The sequence below is a fragment of the Bos javanicus genome, chromosome 11, assembly GCF_032452875.1.
Source record: "Bos javanicus breed banteng chromosome 11, ARS-OSU_banteng_1.0, whole genome shotgun sequence".
Classification (NCBI taxonomy): Eukaryota; Metazoa; Chordata; class Mammalia; order Artiodactyla; family Bovidae; genus Bos; species Bos javanicus.
Window position 1 is genome coordinate 72,439,999 of NC_083878.1, and position 25,811 is coordinate 72,465,809.

Below are 25,811 nucleotides of genomic sequence, written 5' to 3' on the forward strand. Positions count from 1 at the left end.
TAATTAGGAGCCAAAATCTAGGGACTGACATGAATGTTTATGAGATCTCAAAGAAATCAGTGGCTCTGGGTTCACTGCCGGGTGTTGGGGGGGAGACAATTCCTGGGTTCACTGGGGAGGCCTGAGGTGTTGGACAAGCAGGCTGCACTGGAGACTAAGTTTTCAGGGAAGGCAGTGGCGGCAGTGGTGGTATTGATAGGCAGCCATAAATTTCCAGAGACTGGCAAGAGAATTCTTGAGACCAAAAAAGGCTAAGCGTCCCTGGGGCAGTAGGACAAGGTCTATTTTATAACCACTCCAAGATAGGAAATTGCCAAAGGTCTAGTGCCAATAGGAAATCTTGGCTACAGCAGGGGACTAACTCATTCAGTCAACCATCACTGACAGCGGTGAGCTTCTACATCGGGGCCAGGACAAACAGGGGCATGGGCAGTAAGGAACGTTTTATGGCTACCACCCTCTGTCCGAAGGCTGAATAGTGGGAGGAAAAAAGGGGGAATAATATGAACTGGGTCTTGGGTCATACAAATTCAGAGGGGAATTCCAGCTTGTGGGGACTCTTAGGCAAAGGTCCACTCTGGCACAAATACACACATATACCTTTTCCTTCCAATCCTTCCCATAGGTGTCATATTTAGGAGCCAACCTCCCTGGACTCAGAACCCAGTCCCCTTTTCCAGGTCTTGTTGCTTTTTCACTCCTGAGCCTAATCCTGACCATGACTTCTTGAAAATGTCACCTTAATCACAGAGACTAAGCTCCACATTTCCCCACTCTTTGTCCCCCCTATCCTCTCTCTCCCCTAATGCCCCCCAGGATAAGGCTTTACCTGACTCACTTCCCTCATGCTTTTTCACCCAAGATTTTTTTGATTTGTTAGTTCCTAGCTTAGTCCTCTTGCATGGAAAATCCCATGGACGGAGGAGCCTGGCCGGCTGCAGTCCATGGGGTCGCTAAGAGTCGGACATGACTGAGGGACTTCACTTTCACTTTTCACTTTCATGTATTAGAGAAGGAAATGGCAACCCACTCCAGTGTTCTTGCCTGGAGAATCCCAGGGACGGGGGAGCCTGGTGGGCTGCTGTCTATGGGGTTGCACAGAGTCGGACACGACTGAAGCGACTTAGCAGCAGCAGCAGCAGCTTAGTCCTGGGCTTCCCAGGTGGTGCTAGCAGTAGAGAACCCGCCTGTCAATGTAGGAGACATAAGAGATGTGGGTTTGATCCCTGGGTCAGGAAGATCTCCTGGAGGAGGGCATGGCAACCCACTCCAGTACTCTGGCCTGGAGAATCCCATGGACAGAGGAGCCTGGTGGGCTACTGTCCACAGCATCTCAAAGAGTTGGACACAACTAAAGTGACTTAGCACGCATGCACAGCTTAGTCCTAGAGACCATTCTGATTTTATTTATGTATTTTTGGCTGCACTGGATCTTTGTTACTGCACTTGGGCTTTCTCTAGTTGCAGTGAGCAGGGGCTACTCTTTGTTGTGGTGTGAGGGTTTCTCGTTGTGGTGGCTTCTGAAGGTGGCGGAGCCCGGGTTCTAGGTGTGCGGGCTTCAGTAGTTGCAGCACATGGGCTCTGTAACTGCAGCACACAGGCTTAGTTGCCCTGCAGCATGTGAAATGTTACCAGACCAGGGATTGAACCCGTGTCCCCTGCACTGGCAGGCAGATTCTTAACCACTGGACCACCAGGGAAGTCCCTGGAGACCAGTTTTAACTTGGTTAAAAAGTTCCTCCAGGCACTAGGCCAAGTGACCCATTCAAGGCTGATTAAGACTCGCTGAACCAGGCACAGGAAGTTCTGGGAGGTGAAGGACATTTCTGGATGATTCTAAAAAACAAATCCTATTCCGCTTGTCCCTGACCCTAGGCCAATCTATTGAGTCCTCTATCTGACAGGCAGTACGGAACAGGAGCAGGAATCAGGGGACACTGTCTTTAGCCATTTGTAGAAATTTGGTCAAATCAATTACCTTCTGGGCTCCAGTTTCCTGCCTCATAAAATGACCTTGAAGGCCCCCTTCAGCTCTGAGAGTCTAGTTTACTTTGCACCCGGGTCAGCTGGTTTTTAGGACAGCCTTGAGAAGCTGAAGCACTTCCAAGGTCTTCCCTCATGTTCTTTATATTCTAGAAAGTGTACTTTCTAGGATCTAGTTCTGTTTCAACACTAGATCTAAATGTTTGGCTGCACTTGGATCTGCTTTAAATTTCTAGGAGATGCAAAGCATAACATGTGTAATCCCTTAAGACCCAGACCCTCCTTCTCCCAGAGCAGAGCTGGGAACAGACTGCTCACTGAGGGACATGTGAGGGAGTGAGTACACGGCTGAGGTTTCACTTTGTTATGTGCAGGGAACACGGGCTTGGGATTCTAAATAGGAAACTTCTGGGAAATACTGGGTGGGGGCTGGGTGATGAGGTAGGGGAGGCCGGGGAACTACAGACCGCTAAAGGCAGAGAGGGAGTTTAGGAGTCACTGGGCTGGAGTGTGGAGGATAAACTGCTGATGGTCCCAAGTCAGGGAAGCCCACTCCCGGCTAGTGAGTGCACCCTTAGCTCATCGTGCACTCAGGGAGCGAGTCAGCCCCCTCACCCAGCTGTTCCAGCCCCATAGCGGCTCCTGTAGTTTTCTTTGGCTCAGAGAACCAGAGGCGTCCCCTGAGCCCTGGCCCCCCTCTACCGCAAAGCAACTGGCTTCCATTACCCCTGACAGCTCCAGAGCAACAGCCCAGCCCCCGGCCCCAGCCTGGCTTAGTGCCGTTCCCTTTTATGGTGAAGCTGAGGGAAAGCAAGAAGTGAGGGGGAGTAGGTTTGGGCTGGGCAGAGGGTTGTAAAGCCCCGGGCTGCCTCTCCCTCAGGAGAGACCCTCGGACATCTACCCACTGTCATCTTTTTTCTCCTCGGAGGCCCACTCTGCTTACCACCCACACGACCCCTTTTGCCGCTCCCAGCCCTTCCTCCTTTCCCCACTCCCTGACATCCGGGGGGTGATTTCCCACTTGGCCGAAGTCCCACGGTTTGGGTTTTGATTCCAGGAGGGTCCGCCCCATTTCCGACGCCCACCTCTTGGGGTGGGATGGAGGGAGGGAGTCCGACTAAGGGAGGCATCGGTCAGATCACAGGCAGGATCGTTCTTTTTGGCGTATGTGGGGCAGAAAGGCTGGCGCGCCAAGGAGAGGGACCCGGCCGCCCCACTCCAGTCCCCATTCTACACCGCCTCTCATCCCTCTCCCCGCCGCCCGGGCCAGGGAGGGGACCCTGAGGGCAGGGCGCAAAGGAAGCACCTGGCCGGGCCGGGAAGCGAAGGATGAGCAGCAGCGCGGGGGCCCGGGACAGGAGAGGAGGGGGGCACCGACTAGACTCAAGCCAAGCTCCTCGCCCGGCCCGGCCGCCGCACCCTCACTCTAGCCCACTCCTTAGCTCCAGCGAGGTTGCCCTAAGGCCGCTAACCGCGTTCCGGGAAGCGCCAGCTGCAGCCAGCTGCGCCGCACTGAGTCTGGAGTGCGCGTCCGCCCAGCGACCCACACGACGGCCCCTCCCTCTTCGGCCAGACCCAAGACCCCGCCCCTCGCGAGAGCGCCACGGGAGCAGGCGAGACGCTGAGGCTAGAGAGGCCTTACCGACCGAGCCTCACAACCGGAAATGCCTGGTTTGGAGCCGAATTGGCGCTGCAAACTTCCGGTCCAGGTTTACTACCTCAAGCTCGTCCACAGACCGCGTCGGAGCCGAGCCCAGCTGATCAGGTAAGAGGAACGCAGGCGCGATCCCCGACCCATAGGCTGTGACTGGACCAGCGGGGGCAAGGACGGGTCCTGGTTTGGGCGAGGAGTCCGCTGGCCCGCGTCTCAGGCCCTCCTCTTCTCCTCAGCATGATCACGGACGTGCAGCTCGCCATCTTCGCCAACATGCTGGGCGTGTCGCTCTTCCTACTTGTCGTTCTCTATCACTACGTGGCCGTCAACAATCCCAAGAAGCAGGAATGAGAGTGGCGCTTTTTCTGCCCCAGGTAACGGTCCGGGGCTGTAGCGCCTAGACCCTGGAGAGTGAGCGGGAAGGCCGCGCCAGGACCTGCAGGGTTCGAGACTTCAAATCAGAACGTGTTGGGCCAAGCGTGATACAGTCCAGAACTGGGCCCCTTTATCCGCACAAAGTAGCGAGTGCCCAGCCCCCTTAAACTGCTCCCTGCTAGAACGGGGTGGGTACCGTCAACTCACTCAGTCCCCATCTTTATGTGGTTCCCGATTTCCAAGTTGATAGTATGGGTGCAAGGAGGTACTGACACCCTAAGTAATAAAGGTAATGATGCCATCCAAGTATGAGGATTTGGGCTCTTCACTTAAAATAGTCCTTTTCCAAGGTTGTGAGGTCTTTAGGCATACTTTTTTTGTGAGGGGTTGCAGAAATAGAGAATTCTATTTCAGGGGCACAGGGTGCTTATGTAGGGGGTGGCTACTATAGACCTAAGTCATAGATAAGAGTGGGATGGGGGTAGGTTGTATGAAGGGCTTGTAAACCAACCTGTAACAGTGGGTGAGGACTGTAAGGGGGAACAGGCTGGATGGGAGTTGATTCTGAAAGATAGCGCCAGAGGAAAGCTGCAGCATTTTCCTTACCTCAGGTCTTTCCCCCTCTTTTCTAGGGTTCCAGGACATAGTCTGAGGCAAGATGGAGGGTGTGAGGGGCCTTCACACTTCACTTCATCCCTTCTACCCATCACAGCATACAAAGCAACTACACCTGGATTTTTCCAAACAACTTTTATTTCCTCAAAGTCTTCCTTAACCCTATGGAACAAGAAGCTGCCACTGAATAGGGCCCAGTATAGGGGCTACTTTCTTTTCTACTCCCTCCCCCCAATATAAAAAAATATATATGTTTTTGTGGTCCCAAAATCTTGTGCTGTGGAGGGAGGGAAGGGGTGGCAGGTCCCTGCTTTGTCCTGTCTCAAGGTGATGCTTTGCAATGTCTCAGAACAGTGTGGGGGGTGTTCTAAGAAGTTACATAGAGTTGTCACGTGGAATCAGCAGCTGAAAAGGGGGACTAGCACATTTGTCACTGTGTTCCCCATTGTGGGGTCATATCCTGGGCTTGAAGGCATCAGACCCGGGGAGAAACAGTGAATGGAGGAGATTTAGGGACAAAACAAACCTCGGTTTGGCCCAAGGGCCCCCCACTATAACAAATCCGAGACTGGGAGTCAGACAGACTACAGGAAATAGGAGAAAAGGCGGGGGCGGAGCGGGGCCGTGGGGGCCCGGCCTGAGGCAGCCTGCAACAGAGAAAAGAGAGGAATCAGGGTTGCAAACTCAGCCCTTCTTCTGGTCTTTTAGCCAGGGGCCGGGACATGAGACAGACAAGATGGGGGAGGCTAGGTAGGTTGGGCACTGCACAGTGGTCTGATAGGGGTGCCTGAGGCCCTGACTGGAAGTTGTTCTCTTGTCTGCTGGAGTGAAGAATGAGAGCATGATGGGAAAAAAGTCAGCGACTGGATTCTTACTGGAGGTACATTTAGTCCTTAAGGGGTCAAAGGGAGAAGGGGAGGAAGAAAATGGTCCTGAATGGCAGAAATGGGAATAAGAGGTGGAATGAGGGGCTGGACACTGGTGCTCACCGTGGTGTGCAGCGGGGTCCCAGCTCCGGCTCACTGCTCTTCTTGGTCTGGGGGATAGGGGATGTGGGGCCCGGAGAGCCTCTCATCCCTCTGCAAGTCGGCGGTGAGCCCTGGGCCAACCTGGGCCTAGCCTGTGTGGACAGGGGGAGGCTAAGAGGCTGGATTCTTCCATGGACGTTCTTGCTTCTAGGTTTCCTTCTAGTTTCCACATGCACGAGTGTAGTATATGGGTCAGCATGGGTACTAGGACCTTGAGTTCTTGGGCACTATGCCTAGCTGAGAGGGTCAGGCAGGATAATAGCTAAAAAACTCGGGTTCAGTCTATGATTATACAGTCCAAGCTTTACTTAACTAGGGGAGGCGAAAGGACCCAGCATTTAACCTTCATGGCTATACCACAGCCAAGATCTGGAAGAGTAGAAAAGCACGATGTGGAAAGATGTTGGAGTATTAGTAGGTCTACTTCAGAGCCTTCACTGCCTCAGCCCCTGCCAGAGCAGCTTAAGCTTCACCCATCCAGGCAGCTTCTGCCTATACCCAACTTCAGTCAGCCTAGTATGGGGATCTGGACTGAATCGGAGTGGGTGGCACAGCTGGTCCTAGGAGCAGCAACCAGATGTGTTACCTGGGGAATCCGGGACCCCTCCTGGCGGGAAGTCTCCTCGGGCAGGTCTGGGCAGAAAGAGAGGAGAAGCTAAGGGCAGGGGCAGGCAAAGCCAAAGCTAGCAGGCTGAGGTGAGGGTATGTCTGGCAGGGATGCTGGGATTGGAAGCAAGCAAGAGACCTGGCTGAAGGGGACAGGGGGCACTCGACAGACAGGCATTCAGGCATCAGAGCAGCTCTCTGCTGTGGTTGTGGGGCAAGGATGTAAAGCAGGGCTGGGCATCTTCCCTCCCGTTCCCCAGGTGAACAGCGCCTTGCTGGGCTCTGCCAAGTGTTGTTAGCCGGGGGCTGGGGAAGACCCCAGAATGTTACCTGCAGTCGGGTCCTAATACAGGGGATCCGAGGTCCAGGCCCCAGCAGACCTTTCCCAATCACCATGACGGCCTCTGTCTTGTCTCCTGAAGACAGGAATGAGCAGCTGCTCCCTAGGGAACAAAGGAAGCTGGGATCAGGACGGGGCCATGGAGAAGAGGTAACTTCCTTTCCATCCGGGTTTCTCAATACTGGCACTGTTGACATGTTGGACTGGATTATTCTTTGTTGTGGGGGGCTGCCTTGTGTGTTTCAGGATGTTTAGCAGCCATCTCTGGCTTCGACCCAGCAGATGGCATTTCTTCTCCTCCCTCCTCATCACTGTAACAACTAAAAAATTCTCCAGACATTGGCAAATGTCCACTGTTGTGCAAAACTGCCCCTCGTTCAGAAGCACTGCATGCTCTCGTCTGGTCCAAGGGGTGGAATGGCAACTTGGGGCTTGACTCAGAACCCACTTAAGCTGAACTGCTTTGAATTTGTTAGTGTTACCCCAGTTGTGTGTGTAAGCATTTAAGGATCAAGCAGCACCAAGACCGGTGGATTCAGGGCTACCCACCGAAGAGAGTTAACAGGTTGGGAGTAGCAGGCTCTGAGGGAGGCAGAAGATGTCAGACTGGAGTCTTAGAAATCATTCCCATCCAGTCCGTTACATGGCTGGATCTAGAACTTAAAAGGAAAGCAGATGGTCTAGGCTCTCTATGTGAATGACACGATCCCATAATATGTGTGGTGATGATGGGTGAAAAGGTCTATGCTGTTTTCATTCTTCAATTTCGTCTAATGTTGCCCAGCTCCTGGAGTCGGGGAGTATGAATAAATAGCAGGTAGGAAAAGTCCTCAGGTTCAACTGTAAAAATAAGATTAAATGAGATGATGTGCTTAGAGCAGTACCTGCCACATAGTAAACGCTCAGTACGTGGTAACTTATTTTATTATACAAAGACATTCATAGAATTCCAGCTTCCTGTACAAGGACATGGATGTTAGTTTAGGGATTTAGGATAATCCAGGAGAATAACTGACGGCCCTGGTCTGGAGTGGCCTGCATAACATGAAGTCAAGAAGGAGGTGCAGGTCATATGGCAGCAGAGCTGGAGGGGTTTCTTCAAGCCTAGTCAGGACTCTGGCCTACACCCTGGGAGGTAGAGAAGGAAGGAGGTCGACCAACCCAGATTTCAGTGGCAGTGAGTACAGACCTGATATGCTGAGTGAGTTGGGCAGTAGGCAGGAGCCCATGTGTGAAGAGGCTAGGTTAGAACTAGCAGGAGTTGGGGATGGGGCCAGGCTGCTTGAAGTAGGGCGATGGGTCACTGGCTGCTGCCGCCGTCTCCTATCCTGGCTTCGGGGCTCTGAGTGGAAGGGACACAAGCAGATAAAAGGGCAAATAAGTGAGGTATTGTCATTCTACTGCCCCACTGGCTTTCCCTTGTCAGCAGATGCCTGTTTTCCAGCTTGTTATCACACCAGCATCCCTCTTCTGAAGTAAATCTAAGATGGGTAGAAAGACCTCATCACTTAACTCCAGCTCTCCTTGTTCATCCAGCCCTCGTCCTGCTTTACCTCTGTAGCTAACTAGCCTACTCACACCAGTTCATTCTTAAGTTACTGAGCTTGGCTTTTTCTCCTCCCTCTAAATGCACCTCTTCAACTACTTGTCCTGTCCCTAAATGCCAGTATCCGTCACCATTTTATCCTCTTCTGCTCTATGTGGTCAAAACTCCTAAGTCTCCCTCTCGCCCTTTTTTCCTGAGCTGCAGTTCTGTCTACTGGTTGTTTCTACCTGGCAGTGTCTCATGACCCAGTGTCTCATGATCCCTTGCTTCCTTTCCTTCTCCCTATCTTGGTGAAAAATCTGCTAGAAACTTTTGTTTGATCTTTCGACTCCTTCACATTTAGATTTGTATTTAACCCAAAACTGGACAGTTCATCCACTGCCTTCTCTTGAATTCCCTCTGTATTCACCTTTGCCATTACCAGTGTCCAGATACAATCTTTATCTCTCATCCAGGCTTTTAAAAAAATATTCTCCACTGGCCTCCCTAGCTTGAATCTATTCTCTTTTATAATCCATCCTTCACACAGGTGCCAGAAATTATTATTCTAAAATACAGACCTGATCAAAAATCATTTTGGCTCAGACAAGGGGGAGATATTGAAGGTCTTTTACAGGATAAAGTTCAAATGTTTGAACACGGCATTCAAAGCCCCACCTACTATAGGTCCAGTTTACACACCCTCAGTAGGATGCTGACTTGATCCTCTGCTATAGCCTCTGTGGCTACTGGCTGTGCTGTTCCTCTGCAATGCCTGTTTCTTCTTCCAGTGAACTCTGGACATCTTACATGTCTCATCTCAAATGTCACCTCTATGAAAGCCTCCCTGACCATTAAGAGTAAAATTAACTGTTCTCTTTTCTTTAATTATTCTTTGTTCCCTCGGGTGAAGGAAACAGCAACCCACTCCAGTATTGCCTGGAAAATCCCATAGATGGAGGAGCTAGTAGGCTACAGTCCATGGGGTCGCAAAAAGTCGGACACGACTGAGTGACTTCACTTTCACTTTTCTTTCTTTCCCTTGGCAAGTAACTGTTTATGGTTTCTGTCTCCTTAACTAAATGTTAGTATATGTAAAGTACTTATAACAGTGCCTGGCACATAGTAAGCGCTCAATAAATGTTAGCTAATATTCTAATTGAAACTTTGAGTTTCTTGAGGGTAGGGACCTGGTCTTTTCCAACACTATGTTTCCAACACTATATCTCAGGGCCTGTAAAGTACTGCCTGGAAAAACAAAGACTTTAAACATTTTGTTTGCCTGGATAACAGACACCCACTGCAGACCATGAGCTGACTCAACAATCCCTGTCTAAGGGCATGTGGTTATACTCTTATGGGGCAGCTCTCTTGGTCCCTTCTTTGTGGCTAGAGCCTTACTGCTACAGATTCTGAAAGGTGGGATCCCAGTTGGGTAGATGGTGATGAGAAGGGGCAGGGAGGTGCTCAGGCATGGCAGGTCCCTCCTCATCATAGGGTAACAGCAGGTACCAAATGTTCTCAAACCAAATGAGCCATTAACTTCTATGGAGCTGAATTTGATGCTGATTACAGGATGCCAGCTGACTTCTAACAAAGCAACATGTGTTACATGTAAAAAGTCTCATGTAAAAAGTAAGTAGGTAACAGGAATTTTATCTTGTCTACACTAGCAGTGACAAGGGTACTTCTGGAACATTCCCAAACCAAATTTTAAAAAACTGATACTTGTATGAAAAAGGACAAGAAGAAAGGGAGAGATCTCAGCAGGAAGCTACTCTAGCTTTGAGGAGGTTGCCGAGATGCTGGGTTCCAATTAGAGTATAAGACCACAGACAGGAGTCAAAACCACCAGACCTTAGGGAGCTAGAAAGAGTTGGCACAGCAATGCCAACAAAACAACCGAAGTCAGGAACTCATGGCCACAGTTAAATAACTTGAAACATTATCCACCACCAAAGACTCAGAGATGCTGCAGAGCCTAGACCTTGGTAATGGCTTCAGTTAAAACATGGACGTCAAGTGACAGTGCACTCGGGTCACTTCAAATAACGAACTTCATGACAGAGGGAGAAACAGCAGGAGATAGATGATCTGACACAGAAGGATGCTGGAACCGTGTTAGGGGATGAAGTTTCACCCTACCCCAAGAAAGGATAAAAGAGTGCAAGCGAGAGAGTGAAGGCCTCTGGGATGTTTGTAGGTTCCAGTAAGGAACCAAGTGACACTCAAGAAGATACAAAGCAAAATGAGCAAACAATATAAAAAATGCCAAGTGAAATGTAGGGATCAAGGGAAAGATATTAAGGATACATCCCTGGAATCCTGCTGCTAAAGAGAGTTTCAGGATAGGAGACAAGTTTGGTTTAGGAGAGAGGCCTGATCTGAAAAATGGGAGGCATTTAAAGGTAGCACTTAAAAGCCTGTCTTAAGATGTGGCAGGGCCTGCTTGTAAATTTGGCAGTGTAAGCACACAGCCCAGCTTCTCGTGTTTTGACTTCTGGGCCCTGGTGTCATCCATGCTTATCCAGTCTCATTGTGACAAGAATTACAGGGAGGACCTCCAACTCTTCTTGGTTCTAAACTATAGAAACGGCAGCTTAAGGCTGAGTGCAAGTGGTGATGGGACCAGCTGTGCATCTGTGACTAGTTTCAAGAGGGTGCAGCATGGTCATCAGCCCCAAGGTTCCATCTGGGAGCAGCAGGTCAGTCCTGGGCAGAGGCCCGAGACGCAGAGCTAGACTGCATCTCACCACCGTGTGAGTCAGAATGGATATTCTGAGGGCTCACAATTCTGGAGCAGTTGTGTACCCTTTGCCTAGGTCCGGCATCATCCCCACTTTCCCCAGACATCTTTACAACTGTCCCTTCAAGTAGCACTCAGGTCTCACTGGATCCCTAGGACGATCACAGACCTGAATAATGCCCTTTGAGGGGTGGAGAGGCAGGGAAGCCTCCATTCACCTCCCAGCTTCTTGCCTTTTATTTGTTCAACAAATATTTGGAAATCATTTAATAAGTGCCAAGCGTGTTGCTAGGTGATAAGGGAATAAACAGATGTGTTAGGAAACATTTCCTGCCATCAGGTAAGTTTTAGTCTGAGGGCATATGGCTATTTAACATGAAACTTTTGTTTTCATGGGAAAAGGTAAAAGTGGTGATGGAGCTGGAGGCCTGGAGGCTTCCTGTGTCCTTTGACTCAGTTCTCAAAGGAACCTCTACTCTTCATTGGCCTTGAGGTGCTCCACCAGAAGCTGCCAGCCAGCTGAGACAAGGCATCTCGGAGGCCAGGAAAGAGTTCTGGTAATCTCAGCTTTAAGTGCCAGAGCTGGGATGGATTAGAGTGGCCGTGGTAGGCTGATGGCTGAAGGCTCCCTGCTTTACTCGTAAGCCCCTGCCTAGTCTTTTCACTAGTAGCCTGCTGTGTAGGCCGGAAGGGGAGTGCCTCGGGTGCAGTTTAGGGAGGTCCGGGTCTTTGCCTGATCCTGAGAGCAAGTGCCTTCTTCAGTCATGTGTCCTAGGCACCTCACTGGTGTCTCTCTCCACCCCCAGCCCCCCCAGCCTTGTTTTCATGAAGCATAGCCAACAGGAGGGGGAGCTCGTTTATTCTCCGCCCTCTACCCAGCAGGTCCTCTGAACTGCCTGCGTCTGCTTTCACACCACTAAACTACCCACTTTAGCAATGACATTAGCTATTCCCCAGTGATTCTGGCACTGTTGCCAGGGGGGTGCTGGGAGGCAAGGCCTACTCAGGCTCTTTCAGCCTTCTGTCCCCGCAACATTTCTATTCACCCCAAGTTGGCTACTTTTGGGCTTCTAAAATGTCATCCCCCAGCCTCTGAGGACAGGCCCAGCCAGAGTAGTTAGCTCCCTGAGGCCCTGCCTTAAGCTGCTGGCTGGGATACCTAAATCTTGTCTGAAGTTTTCTAGATAGCCCAACCTCATGTTCTGTTCTAGCCAATAAAGGACTGCCACTAACTAACCTACAGTTACATGGGATATTTTTTATGCATTAGTGGGAATTTTCTTAAAAATAAGTTCGTAAGTAAAAAAAAAAAAAAAACAAAAACCTTCAGCAATCCCAGTTTGGGGATTTGGAAGGTGTATTCACAGATGCTTTTTAGTTAGATCTCAGAGAGATGAGGATCATGATTTTCTTATCCTGGAAGACAAAAGATGCCTAGATGTGGTGAGGGCCCAGAGCCAGGTGTGTGGAACCAGGAGATGTCACAAAGCTACAGCACAGGACAAAATGAAGAAGTTTTCCCAAGGTGAGTTGAAGATGCCATGTCCAGTACCACAGTATGCATCAGAGGTCCCTATCCCAAGCCAAGACCAGTCTCCCATCCTGGAGTCTTATCAGGGACTTTGAGATGGAAGTGGCAAAAACTGGAGCACCAGCAAATGCTCAGGAGAACACAGGAGTCAAGATCTCTGGGTCTGCTCTTTCAGCTCCTTACAATATTCCTGTCTGGCGTTATGAGGAATCTTCCTGACCTCCTGAATTCAGAGATAGTTTCTTGTTCCTACAAATATTTATGCAAGTCCACAGGGTGTCCTGATTCTCAAACCAGCTCTCTTTCTGCTTCTAAGCTCATTTGCTGCTGCTGCTGCTAATTTACCTGGGGGAATATAGCTTCTCACTTGGTTTCACCTGCACCTGAATGTGGAGGACTCTTAGATACAACCCTGATGTCACCCCTCTGCATTTTGGCCCTTTTTCTGCCTGTGAAAGACACTCAATTGTGTCCGACTCTGTGACCCCATGGACTATATATAGTCCATGGAATTCTGCAGGCCAGAATACTGGAGTGGGTAGCCATTCCCTTCTCCAGGGATCTTCCAAACCCAGGTCTCCTGCATTGTGGGCAGATTCTTTACCAGCTGAGCCACTAGGGAAGCCTTTTTCTGCCTGTAGGACATCTCCATATAGCTAGCTCGTGACATCCAAGCATGTCTAAAATAGATAAACAGCACTCTTCAGACAATGTCTTAATGTCATGACATACTCCTTTAGCTTGTAACCATGAAGCTCTTAAGTCTTTCTCTTCCACCACCAGTGAATCCCTCCACTTGTTTTTATTAAATACCTTCACAGACCCTGGTACAGGCACTCGTCGTCTCAGGTATAAACCACTGCAAGGACCCCTTCTCCCATCCCTGCCTGATTTCTATAGAGAGTTCACAGACAGCTCGCTTAAGCAGATCTTTTGTTCCCATCATGAGAGACACAGTCACTGCCATAGGTCTTTGTTAACACATAATCTTTTGTTCTCAAGACATTTCAGCTTCTTCCTCCCACCTTTCTTCCTGATTCCATAGGGAAGGGTTTGCTCTTCGAATCAGCTAGTGTGCCTGCTTGTCGTCCTCTCTACACATAGCACTGGTCCTGGCTATCACTCTCATCTCTGGATGTTCTTATTAAACCATAAACCACACCCATTCCTCAAAACCACTTCTCAACTGATCATCCTTTGGGTGATTACTCTTGTGTTTATCCATAACAGTGGCTCCCCGCGTTCCTTGCTTACAGTGCGCTTTTCTGCTGTGTTTACAGCCCTGTGTCCCTTATGAAGTTTCGAGTCAGTCCACCAGAGCAGTTACTTTGTAGTGACTGTGCCTATTTTCTATTAGTTATTTGGGGGAAGTAACAAAGAAGCAGAGTATGTTTCTCACTCAAGGAGCTTAATACAGCACTCTACATTGGGATGGGGGTGGGGTGGGTGGAGTAGGGAAGATGTTAATAAAATATTGACTAAAAACTGCCTAGAATCCTCCAGTGATGATCTAGAAAAGGCTCTTTACTGTTTGCCTTTTGTAGTCAGGGAAGAAGATTTAGGGTTCATATTCCTTCTATGAGTTAAGAACAAAAGAAATTAAAAGAAGAAAAAGTATCCAAATTTAAGATAGGAAACTCAAGTATGCCAGAATGCAAAAAGACATAAGTTTGAATAACTGCCACTTAATAGCTGTGCAACCTTGGACCAGTTAACCTTCAGCACCCTCAGCTTCCTCATTAGAAAAATGGAAATACCACCTATCTTCAGGGTCCTTGTAAGGATTAAATGAAATAAATACACGGTACTATTTTGTTCACTGTTTAACGCTATTTAAACATAAGGCATTATTACTGCTTTAATACTCAAACAGTGTACAAAAGTGTCCTTTCTCAATGAAGACAGACTCTGAGTGGGGCTTGGAACCTAAGCAGAGGTAACTATGGGGTCTGCCAGGGACAACATCTTATTGGTCAAAGCTGGTGAGGACCACTGCTCTCTCTCCTGTGGCTGCTCTAATCAGTGGTCATCTCCACAGCCACTGACGCCAGGGCATGTTTCTGCTCTGCACCAAAAGTTTTGTTGCAAGCTGAGCAGCTGTGAAGTGCTGACAAGGACAAGTGCAGCTTGAAGACGAGCAAAGCTCAGTTTCTAGTGTATAAACCTCTATACTCTGGCCAGACTGCTGTAGCCCAGAAGCCACATACAATGTTGATTTCTGATCTACTGCTTTTTCCAGGAATAGCAGTGTAACAGTCGCCCTACTCCAGTCCAGGTCACTCCCAAGGAACAGCTCTGAAGTCCCTTCCTCTTCTTTTTCCTTAAAGGCCCACCTGTTTCTGGTCAAGCAGGGTCTTATTGGCCAAACCTAGAGGCACAGTTGAGGGACTGTGGCCACCGCTGGAAGGGACTGGATTGTGAGCCTAGTACAGAAGCTGTCTGTAGTTCCATTTTCTTTGGAAAAGCTGGCATCCTTCCAACACTTTCTGGAAAGGCTCTGAAGCCAGGAACAAGTTCAGCCATAGAGACCCTGGGTAGGATTCACCATCTCTGCATGGTGCTGTGACTGACTGTGAGGAAACCTTATCCTTCCTGCTCCCAAGACAGACCAACACTGTCCTTGACGTGGAGGCTCCATGTCTCAGCGTGACCCTGCTCTAGCCAGTGATTCTTCCTTGGGCACTTCCTGCCTCCCAGCAGTTGCTGAAACCCAAGACCCCGGGCTCCCGTCTCTGCCACACAGTACCGTCTGGAGCTTGTGCCGCAGGGAACACCAAGGTCGCAGAAGAGGCTGCAGATTCTGCTACAAACTAATTTTATTGATTCACCCCTTGGTCCCAGGCCGAGTGTGCATCTTCAAGCTCTCACTTCCCCCAGCAATGCCCCAAACAACCGAACACCTGTTGCAGGGGCTCCCAGACTAGCTTACCTCTGACGGGGCCCAGCACCCGGTGGCTGACCTTTTGGGTGCTAGATCCCAGGCCTGGCAGCCCCGCAGGCCGGCTGCCATGAAAAGGAAAGCTGGGGGAGTTCTTCATCTGTGGAGAATTTTGTTGGCTGCTGCTGCTACCACCAGCACTTGTGCCAGTACTAAAACTTCGCGCACGGCTCAAGGTGTTTTCAGAGCAGGAAACAGGCAGTCCGCTGCAAGAAGCAGACACCAGTTAATCCTGGGTCAGGAGGTTGTCTTGCATCGTCCTCCCTGGTCTGATGCCCAGTACAGCGTCACCTCTGTGGTGAAAAGTCTCAGGGACTCATTCCGAGGTGGCAGGGAGGAATCTGTGTCCACAGATAAGGAACCTAATGTGGGGCATCTCAGGCTGCCTGGGGGCCCTTGTTCACACGTGCACACTCCTGCTGAGAATATACTAAGAGCCATGTGGGCTGGCCCTGGGCAGCTTTAACTCCCAGTGAGGTCCCCATTGTCACCCTGGTGCTGCCCTGGACCCCTCAGACATTCACAACTACAGGAAGGTGAGACCCACCCCTGGGGACCCCCACCCTAGTTCTACTTGATTTTGTGCAGGGCTCTGGAGCAGGGAATCCCCTAAGCTGCTTTTCCAACATCTTGGAAGTATGTAGTGCTATATAAATGGGAAGAGGATCCCATTCTCCGAAAAATGCAGTAACCTTCCTAATCTGCATTCACCCTGGAAACATTCACCACATGGTTCTTTTGGTTGGGAATCACACAAATTCCTTGGAGCTCTTTGCTCTAGAGCCCTGTTCCAGTGCCCCAGCCTCTCGCTCCCCGCTGCTTGTCTTACTTGTTACTTCTGGGTGGAGTTCGAGAGCCTCTCTTCTTGCTGATGCTCATGTTCACAGTGGTGCTCAGGCCTCGGCTGCTGCGCACGTGTTTCAGCATCCAGGCCCGGAGGTTTGTTAGGCTGCTATGCTCTGACAGCACGATTCGGGGCCACGGGTTGCACTCCGCCATGTCCAGAGCTGCAATGGCCATAGCTCGTCCCACCTGTGGGGAGTCCAATTTGGCTCAGTGTCTTGGTCTTCCAACCCAGGAAGCTGTTTCCATACATGGGTGCTGTGTTGGCTTGAGATGCACAGCCCACTGGAAGGGAAGGAGAGGCCGGCCTCACATTTGCTCAATGACTATGTCAACTGTGGTGCTCAGGCTATTTACTGCAAAGTGGATTTAGGGCTGCCCCCTAAATTGCTGCCCATCTGGGGCCCTCGTCATTATGAGCAGGGGCAGGTGGGCTTTCAGGATAGCCCCAGGCAGGAGTTCTACCAGCAGGAGAAGGCAATGGGATTTCTTCTGTAACCCACAGTTCTTTCTGTTCCTGTCATGTGCCCCAGGACACCGGGATCATCAGGACCTCTGTAGAGGGGGTGCTTTGAACTCATAAGGGAACTAATCCAATAGAAGGGGGAAGATAAGCTCACAGGCAAAGAATGTGACTCAGCACAAAATCATAGGAGAGTCTCTATGGCAGGGCTGAGGATCAGAGTAGTGCCCATTCATCCCCTTGATACCTTTACAGTCAGAGGCCTGGTGCCTATTAACTGAGGAAAACCACGACCATGGTTGAGAGTTGAGACGGCGACAGTGGTGAGCCTTGCCTCAGAGGACCTGAGAGTCAGGTGGCAGAGGTGAAGGCCTTTCCAGACTTTGAGGTTTCCCTTTCCCCATTCATCCCCTGCATTCGTACCTGCTCAAACAGTTCCACAGTGTATCTGGAAGGGAAGGCCGGCGGGGGAGGGGGGCTGGCACGCCCGTTGTCATGGCAGGCGGCAGGGATGCTGTTTACTGAGCGTCCAGTGTTGTAGTTGCATTCAAGTGTGTAGCTAAGACATGGAGACCTTTATCAGACAGAATCTGGACAGAACCATGGGGGACAGACTAGGTGGTCTACGAGATAATCAGCTGGGGTAGAGTGTGCACAAGTAGAAAGGGCTGATCCCCAGCAACTAGCAACTGACTCTGGCACTTCACAGAAGAAAGGTCCCCCAAAAGGTAGTGTCCCAGACTAAAGACAACCACACAAACTGTGAATCTGTCCTTTGGGAAGACTTCATCCATCCCCTGCCCCTCACACACCCTACACTGGGTTATTGTTTTCTTTGGGCAGCTATTTCATCCACTGTATCTCAGTTTCCATCCAACCTGTGGATTATCCCTGAGGCTTTGTAGATTGCAACCCGGCCGCTTCCCTCTTTAGACTGGCCATCTCTGCGGTCTCGGGCATACATATTCTTCTCTGAGAAATTGCAGCCCTGGAAGTCAAAGTGGGCTGAGTTCAAGGAGATGAGCTTTGGATACAGCATATTTTCCACCTGTTTGGGTGAGGAAAAAGGCAACTCAGAAGGAGAGACAGAGAGAAAGAAAGGATGGGGCAAGGAAGAGATGCCTAGTGTGGGGTCATGTGCCTTCACACAGCACACAGACACCTTCAGAACCATCAGCAGTAGTCAGCATTGCTTACATCCTCACTGAATGTTTGACAATATTTCTAGGTGTTGGGAAGGTATGAGTCTACCTCTTTTTAAGCCCTTCTCTCCGAAAATATAAAATTCTCCTTCTCCCCTGGTGTTCCAAACTCTAGAAAAACTATGATGCTAGTAGCTTGACCTTTCAGAGGTCATGATGTAACACAATGAGGTGCTGCCCCTTCTTGGCCCCTGCAGCTCGTTCAGAATAAGCTGCCTCTTGCCAGCCCCAGGGCTTCCTGCCAGAAGGCCCTACTCCCTCCGCTCATGGCCTGAACTTCATCTCCTGACTTGCAAAACTCCCCACACTCACATGACATTCTGCAGATTCCCACCTGGGTGTTCTCGTCACTAAAGCTGTTTCCATACATGAAGCAGCCCCTTTTGGAAGCATGTCCGTGCAGGTCCACGTAGTAAGCAACACCGCTCTCTCTGGGGGGAATGGCATCGGGGGCCAGCTGCTCCACCTCAGCTGACTCCTGTGGCGTAATCCACACGCTGTTGGGCTTCTGCTCGGCTACCTCAGTCTGTGTCCACGCCTCAGGTTTATCCCCGCTGGATGAGCGCCCAAGGTGAGCTCTGTTTTGGAGACTGTCGGCTTTCTCAGGGTCAGAGAGGGGAGCATCAGGAGGGAGATGGGAACTGTGCTGGTGCTCAGAGGGACTCTGGGAGTTCAGCCGGGAATGCACGTGGTGGTAGAGAAGCACAGCTTTAGCCCCATAGATGGCTGGGTGCAGGACTGCATCAGGCTTCAGGTACTGGCGATTCAGATTCACTCCACGCGAGTCTGTGCTGTAGGGAGACAAGGACCAAAGCAGGGGCTTGAGGGCTGGGCCAGCGAAGGAGACACGTGGCAGATGGAAAGGAAACTGACTTATGAAACGAGAGGCTGAAGCTGCAACAGGAAAGACAACTGACGCTGGCCCTCTCCCTGGTCAGCTGTTATCCTTCCTACAGAAATCTAAAAGACAGCTCCCTCTACCAGATGCACCTATGGATATGCTGGCTTTATTTCCCTAGAAAGTGCCACTGGATGGGATCATATTTGTTCTCGGCTCACTGGATGATCACAGGGACTTGCCTGTGTTAGGGTGCAAGAGGACTGGGAACACAGACACTACATATGAGGCTAACAGCTGCCACTGAGATGCAGGTTATAACGGGACTGGGAACAATCCACGTGGCTGGGCACGCCTCTTACCGGTAGTGACCCCGGACAACCCCATCAGGGTTCAACATGGGAATCAGCTTAAAGACAAACAGGCGACGTAGGGTTTGGGCCCGGGGATCATCAGGTCGAAGAATGAAGTCCAGAAAACCGTTGAAGACAAAGCTAGATGGAGTCTCCCCGGGATGTACCCTACTGCTTAAGAAGAATATCTGAGGTGAAGAGGAGAGCAGTTATTAGGTCATTTGCTCTATATTCCAGGGTAACCACGTGGGGATGGTGGTGGGACAAGGTGGAAACAGCCATTGGATTTCCAGCTGGTTGAGTATGCAAACTGGAATAGGAGCTGTCACACCTGCCTCAGAACGTAGGCTGAGGTCGTGTCCACGGGGCCGAGGGATAATACGGCCTCAACCTACCAGTGGTGCCTGGGGCTGGGCCAAGGCCAGGGTACTACCTTTATGCTATTTCTACTCACTCTCTTGCCTGTGAAACGGAATGGTCGGGGGGTGCTGGCATCAGGAAATAGCTGCTCTAGACGGGGCTCTCGATCTTCTCGAAGCCCATGGCAGGAACTGATCGTCAGTAGATCTACACGAAGTCCATCCAGAGAATAGCAGAGGGTCTCCCGGTGGTAATAGATGGTATCCAGGGGGCTGTAGGTGTGAAAGTTATTAAGCCAGAAGTCCCCGAAGTCCTACCAACCAGTGGGCATGGTCACCAGCCCAGGATTTGTAGGATCTGGTCCTTCACCCTAACCTTTGGGGCCTTCTAGTCCCTCACAGTGTTAAATGAGCCTGAGGATTTGGGTTGGGTCTACATTGTCAGTGGAGAAGAAAATGGCAACCCATTCCAGTATTCTTGCCTGGAGGATCCCAGGGACAGGGCAGCCTGGTGGGCTGCCGTCTATGGGGTTGCACAGTCAGATACGACTGAAGAAACTTAGCAGCAGCTACATTGTCAGAATGCAGGGAATACGACAGGATGAAGTTAAAGTTTTATTCCCCAGTTTATGGTGCCCTAAGGTAGACTACTTTGCATAGACACAAAGAGGTGGCCTCTCTTGGGGCAGGAAAAAACAAATGTGTGCTGCGCAGTGGCAGTGCTGGCTAAATTCTGGGTGACTGATGGGACCTGGGATATTAAGAGACTTGAAGTAGGCAGGTGATGAGTAGATGGTGGGATGTCAAGGTCACACAGAAACATCTGTCAGGGGTACCTGAAGTCCCACATGCTGTACAGAGGAAAGAACAGATGAGGTTTGGGGTCAGGGCTCTGAGGGCAAACTCCAGGAGTAGCAGAGGTGCTCTGCGGTCCAGGACTACGTGACAGGAAAAGAATGGGGTTGGCACCTGCTGTGGGTAGGGCTGTTCTCCAGAAAGCGCTGGTCTAGCTGGCTTAGCAAATCCTGGCAGTCACTGTAGGAGAATGGGTAGCAGAAGGCGAAGAAGGTGGTAGCCCCACGGCCTTCCACAAAACGATGAATGAAGGATAACACAAACTGCGTCTCTGTCATCTGAGGAGCAGAGGAGGAAGAGGGAGGGGCAACACGCCATTGGTGTCAGAACTAAGAACCTACTGGGTCGACCATCAGAAGCTGACCTCACACCCCCATCACTTTTACCAACACCCCTCCCTCTGCGACACCCCATGACAACCAGCTCCTTCTGGGCCTCCCGAGGCAGGGGCTTATCATGGACTCCAGCTGGCACCAGAGGGACCCAAGTCTGTCCTTCCTCCTCATGGAAAATTTACCTCAAAGGTGGGCCGGTCTCGAATTCGTTCCCAGCGTGGCCGAGTGGGCAGTGTACGCACAAAGGGAGCCATGCCCTGGGAATACAGCTTGCTTTGCTTGTTCATGTTCATGATATTGATCTTGATGAGTTTCCCTGGAGTTCCTCCTCGGACGCTGAAGTAGAACCATGACCTGAGGGCCAGAGTAGGAGAGACACATCATTTTACACAGGAGGGTTGGAGAGGGGCTATGTGGGGGGGTGGGGGGTGGAGGGGGGGACTGGAGCAAGCCAAACTGGGAAAGGGCTACTGGGTAGAGAATGAGGAGGGGGATAGGGTGGGAGAGGAGGGGTGGTGTGCTGGCATGAACTCTCAAAAGGCTAACAGAAGACGCAGGACCCCCTCTCTTCCTTCTTCCACCCTCCATTACTTTCTTCTTACCTGTTCCCATTCTCAAATTCCGTTTCAGCACAGTCTGGTCGGGTCCACACATTGAATTCATAGTCAGGGGAAGAGGCAATGCTGCTGGTGGAGGCTGATGCCCCACCCGCTACTCCTTCCCCATCATTAGACACAGATTCTACCTTCTCCACATGGGCTAGGTTCCCTGAATCAAAGCGAGAACTGAACAGCAATCCCCCACAGCGCAGCTCCATGGTGGGGCTGGGAAAGCATCCTCCTGCACCACTCAGGCCCTGAGAGCTGGGGAAAACGTGGGGTAGGGAGGAGAGGGAAGAAAAATGAAAACGTGTTCTTTGGGTATCGCTGGGTAAATGAGAGCTCCTCTAAGGGAGTACCATAAGAAGAGGCTCTCTTTCCCTTTAAAAAAGGTACATGTGGACCTCCAGCAAAGGCCAAGAATAAGCAATATTCTGTCCCCACACTAAGGGTTATAACTGACTTCAAAGGACCCTATTTTACCACAGTGTGGCTATTCCAAAATGAAATACTCAATGACTTAAGTATGTCGAGAAACACTATAGACTCTAAGCTTCTTTGCAGCCCAAAGATGAGAGAAAATAGGTCCAACTGCCCAAATCTAGCCATGATACACCAACTACAACATAACGCCAGCTTGAAAGATGGGTCATTCTGGACCTCCAGTTCCTAGACTGGCTCCCTGCTCTGGAGAAGAGCAGAAGGGAGAGAACCAAGGTTCTAACTTGAGATAGACAGCTCTCTCTCTCCACTCCTCTGCTTTCACAAGTACTGACCCGGCATTTTTCTGCTGCTTCCTGAGCCCTGGAAGGGCTGGTTCTTTTTTTTATTACCCCATGCCTATTAATTATGAAAGAAAACTAGACATGTGGCCTTTGCCAAGCCAAAGTTAACTGGGCAGAAGCTACCTGCTCACATGGAGACTGCAGCTTAATCCCCCTAAGGGTACGAGTCTATTCCACACCGCCCCTCTAAGCACCGAGGCCCCTGAAAAAGATACCCTAGTAGTTGTGGGTCAGTAATGGGTATTCTGAGTATCTCTAGACAAGTGGCCCATAGAGACCTACTTGGGGACGGGGGATGGCTTCTCGACCCACGACTCCGAAGGACCCTCACACCAGGACCGAGCTTGCCCCAGCTTGTTGGCTTGGGATGGGTAGGGGCGGACTCACACTCGAGGGAGGCTAACAAGGAAGGGCGTAGGGGTCAGAAGTGAGGCCACAGGAGTGGGGGCGGGGCGGGACCAGCCTGGGCGAGGGGCGGGGTGGCCCAGCCGGGTGGGCTTCCAGAGGGGCTGCGGGCCGCTGAGCGCTGAGAAGGGGGCGGGGCCGGGGCCCGCACTCCACGCAGAGCCCCTCACCTCTCTCCGGGCCGGTGATCCCGCTCCCTCTCCCGCTAGCAAGGCGCCACCTGGGCCCCGGCACCCGGGCCCTCCACCCAGGACCCAAACAAAACCCGAGCGCCGCGGTGCCGGGACCCCGCTCTGCCAGGAAACAAGAAGTCTCACGCCTATTGGCCGCGGGCACAGCTGGCTACCCGCCCAGTAAGGCACGCTGCCATTGGTCAGTACACCGGGGTTCCCTCGCACGTTTAGCGGGTACCTGAGCCGGTGCTGTTTGCGGGCTCGACCTGCAGGCGCGGCTGGAGGATTCCACCCGTGTCTTCTCGGAAGACGGTTAACGGCCTTGCTACCGGGAGGAGAAAAAGGCAGTGATCAAAAAGGAACCTGAAAAAGACTCACCTGCAAAATAGAAGGACCCCGTGTGAAGCTGATCATTGCCTACCGTACTCCTTTGTGTATTACAAAACACCCACAAGGTTCAGCCACTCGCGGTTGGGGAAGTCTTCCAACGCATGGGGCAAAAACCGAGTGGAGGATGCGGGCATCGATCCCGCTACCTCTCGCATGCTAAGCGAGCGCTCTACCATTTGAGCTAATCCCCCAGCTGCTTTTGGCTGCTTTCCTTTTGCCTTACAGGTTGTTCTGCGGTGTCCGCTGACCAGTGGACCCGCCGTGGTTGGGGAAATTCATTTGGCTTAGCACTGAGTGCAGTGGGACCGCGGACCGGATTTTTTAAAAGCAGGCATATAATAATTATACATAAGCAATAATAAACCTTATTTAAAAGCACAGATTAGCACTCCTTTGCATGTAACCCACAAGACAGCATAACCGTACCTCGAGTGTTTACCGCACACATCTTTCAAGGAACACCAGCAGTGCGCAAACTCAGTGGGTTTCTAGGTAAGCTTTTCTCTTGCGAGGAAGAGAAGGTTAAAAAGATCGTACGAAGTCCTTCGAGCCGGAATCGAACCAGCGACCTAAGGATTGCCACAGCTCACTCACTACAGTCCTCCGCTCTACCAACTGAGCTATCGAAGGCCCCGCTGTTAGTGGCGCCTGCTGCTGTCCCTCTAATACTTACCAAGGCCACACTCCAGGGTCTCAAAAGCTTTGAGGAGGCCTAGCGCCCACCTTCTAAAGAAGCTCCTCCAGGCTGCACAGAACAGAGGAACCCGGAAGCAGAAATGCGAGCAAAGGACGCTGCCAAAAGACCTGCTTTCCAACCTGGACCAAGGCAACACGGACCACACAGGTCCCTTCCGTTTCCGTGCTTTTTACAAAACGATAGCCCCCGACACTCCACCCGCGGTGGCTTCTACAGGACTGCGGACGCTTAGAGACCCGGCCCACGACCCTGACTTCTGATTTCTCCAGCCTGGCCAGCATGCCCACTTGCTCTACTCTCGCCAGGCGCCTGCGGGGTTTGCAAAGCCGAAGGCTTACGTTCGCTATTTCCGCTCCTCGTTTCCCTCCGCTGTCTCCGCGGGCGCCAATATAGTCCTACTTTCCTCCTGATAGGAAGGACATTCATTCAGTCAATTAACCCATGTTTGTCGGGATCCAGTCTATGAGCAAGAAAGATACAAACCACGGAGCTGCTGGAGGCGAGCGGGGCGGCCCAGGGGCGGACGGCGCGAGACGCCGAGGGCTTAGCGACGCTGGACGCGGCCCGGAGCCCGGGGGGCAGTCGGGCCGCTTGCCTCCCCTAGACCCCCGCCCCTGCCCTCCTCACACCTGCGTCTCCTTCCAGGGGCCTGGCTTGCCAGCCCACAATCCTTTGCCCACCAGAAGCTCCCGGGGTTTTAAAACAAAGAAACGCACCTAGAACCCATTTCGTGTGTGGGGCTCGGCTTTCTGTATGCCGGGGTGGGTGTGCGGGGAGACCCGATCTCCACTGCCTGCTCTGCGACCACCGCCTGAGCTACCCCAGTTCACAGTCGCCCCAGGCGAATGTAGGTCAGACGAGGGTTTCAAGCTTCTGGCGACTCCGACATTTTGTGGGGTCCCTCATCTCAGTTCAGTTGAGTCGCTCAGTAGTGACCGACTCTTTGCGACCCCATGAACCGCAGCACGCCAGGCTTCCCTGTCCATCATCAACTCCCGGAGTCCACCCAAACCCACGTCCATTGAGTCGGTGATGCCATCCAACCATCTCATCCTCTGTCGTCCCCTTCTCCTCCTGCCCTCAAACTTTCCCAGTATCAGTGTCTTTTCTAATTAGTCAGCTCTTCGCATCAGATGGCCAAAGGATTGGGGTTTCAGCTTCAATATCAGTCCTTCCAATGAACACCCAGGACTGATCTCCTTTAGGATGGACTGGTTGGATATCCTTGTAGTCCAAGGAACTCTCAAGAGTCTTCTCCAACACCACAGTTCAAAAGCACCAATTCTTTGGCGCTCAGCTTTCTTTATAGTCCAATTCTCACATCCATACATGACCACTGGAAAAACCATAGCCTTGACTAATCGGACCTTTGTTGGCAAAGTAATGTCTCTGCTTTTTAATACGCTGTCTAGGTTGGTCATAAATTTCCTTCAAAGGAGTAAGCATCTTTTAATTTCATGGCTGCAATCATCATCTGCAGTGATTTTGGAGCCCAGAAAAATAAAGTCAGCCACTGTTTCCACTGTTTGCCCATCTATTTGCCATGAAATGATGCGACTGGATGCCATGATCTTAGTTTTCTGAATGTTGAGCTTTAGGCCAACTTTTTCACTCTCCTCTTTCACTTTCATCAAGAGGCTTTTTAGTTCCTCTTCACTTTCTGCCATAAGGGTGGTGTCATCTGCATATCTGAGGTTATTGATATTTCTCCCGGCAATCTTGATTCCAGCTTGTGCTTTATCCAGCCCAGCATTTCTCATGATGTACTCTGCATAGAAGTTAAATAAGCAGGGTGACAATATACAGCCTTGACGTACTCCTTTTCCTATTTGGAACCAGTCTGTTGTTCCATGTCCAGTTCTAACTGTTGCTTTCTGACCTGCATACAGGTTTCTCAAGAGGCAGATCAGGTGGTCTGGTATTCCCATCTCTTTCAGAATTTTCCAGTTTGTTGTGATCCACACAGTCAAAGGCTTTGGCATAGTCAATAAAGCAGAAATAGATGTTTTTCTGGAATTCTCTTGCTTTTTCCATGATCCAGCAAATGTTGGCAGTTTGATCTCTGGTTCCTCTGCCTTTTCTAAAACCAGCTTGAACATCAGGAAGTTCACGGTTCACATATTGCTGAAGCCTGGCTTGGAGAATTTTGAGCATTACTTTACCAGCATGTGAG

At 51.0% G+C, this 25,811-nt stretch overlaps 2 protein-coding genes and 2 non-coding genes across 11 annotated transcripts; 1 reads left to right on the forward strand and 3 right to left on the reverse strand.

The window, feature by feature from the left end:
- Positions 1-3,640: 3,640 nt before the first annotated feature.
- On the forward strand, positions 3,641-4,882 carry OST4 (oligosaccharyltransferase complex subunit 4, non-catalytic). The gene is made up of 3 exons (XM_061433049.1): positions 3,641-3,748; positions 3,874-4,011; positions 4,645-4,882. Exons 1-2 carry the CDS (start codon positions 3,648-3,650, stop codon positions 3,986-3,988), a joined length of 216 nt encoding a protein of 71 aa, XP_061289033.1. The 5' UTR covers positions 3,641-3,647; the 3' UTR covers positions 3,989-4,011; positions 4,645-4,882.
- Positions 4,748-23,950, reverse strand: AGBL5 (AGBL carboxypeptidase 5). Of its 8 annotated transcripts, none has more exons than XM_061433025.1 (16): positions 23,615-23,950; positions 22,790-22,876; positions 21,192-21,452; positions 20,772-20,943; positions 20,369-20,532; positions 19,495-19,672; positions 19,050-19,228; positions 18,184-18,640; positions 17,526-17,695; positions 17,071-17,206; positions 16,171-16,373; positions 15,333-15,547; positions 7,791-7,943; positions 6,592-6,704; positions 5,617-5,747; positions 4,748-5,274 (listed from the first exon to the last, which is right to left on the reverse strand). In XM_061433025.1, exons 3-16 carry the CDS (start codon positions 21,404-21,406, stop codon positions 5,103-5,105), a joined length of 2,658 nt encoding a protein of 885 aa, XP_061289009.1. In that variant the 5' UTR covers positions 21,407-21,452; positions 22,790-22,876; positions 23,615-23,950; the 3' UTR covers positions 4,748-5,102. The 8 variants fall into 8 exon arrangements, 7 of the variants coding, with proteins under 7 accessions (XP_061289009.1, XP_061289010.1, XP_061289008.1 ...); XM_061433026.1 differs by having other exon boundaries at positions 23,368-23,950; XM_061433024.1 differs by lacking the exons at positions 22,790-22,876; positions 23,615-23,950 and adding exons at positions 22,256-22,372; positions 22,549-22,700.
- Positions 23,060-23,132, reverse strand: TRNAA-AGC (transfer RNA alanine (anticodon AGC)). Its single transcript has one exon. It is a non-coding gene; the product is annotated as a tRNA-Ala (tRNA).
- TRNAY-GUA (transfer RNA tyrosine (anticodon GUA)) lies at positions 23,483-23,571 on the reverse strand. Its single transcript is given in 2 exon segments — positions 23,483-23,518; positions 23,535-23,571. It is a non-coding gene; the product is annotated as a tRNA-Tyr (tRNA).
- Positions 23,951-25,811: the final 1,861 nt, after the last annotated feature.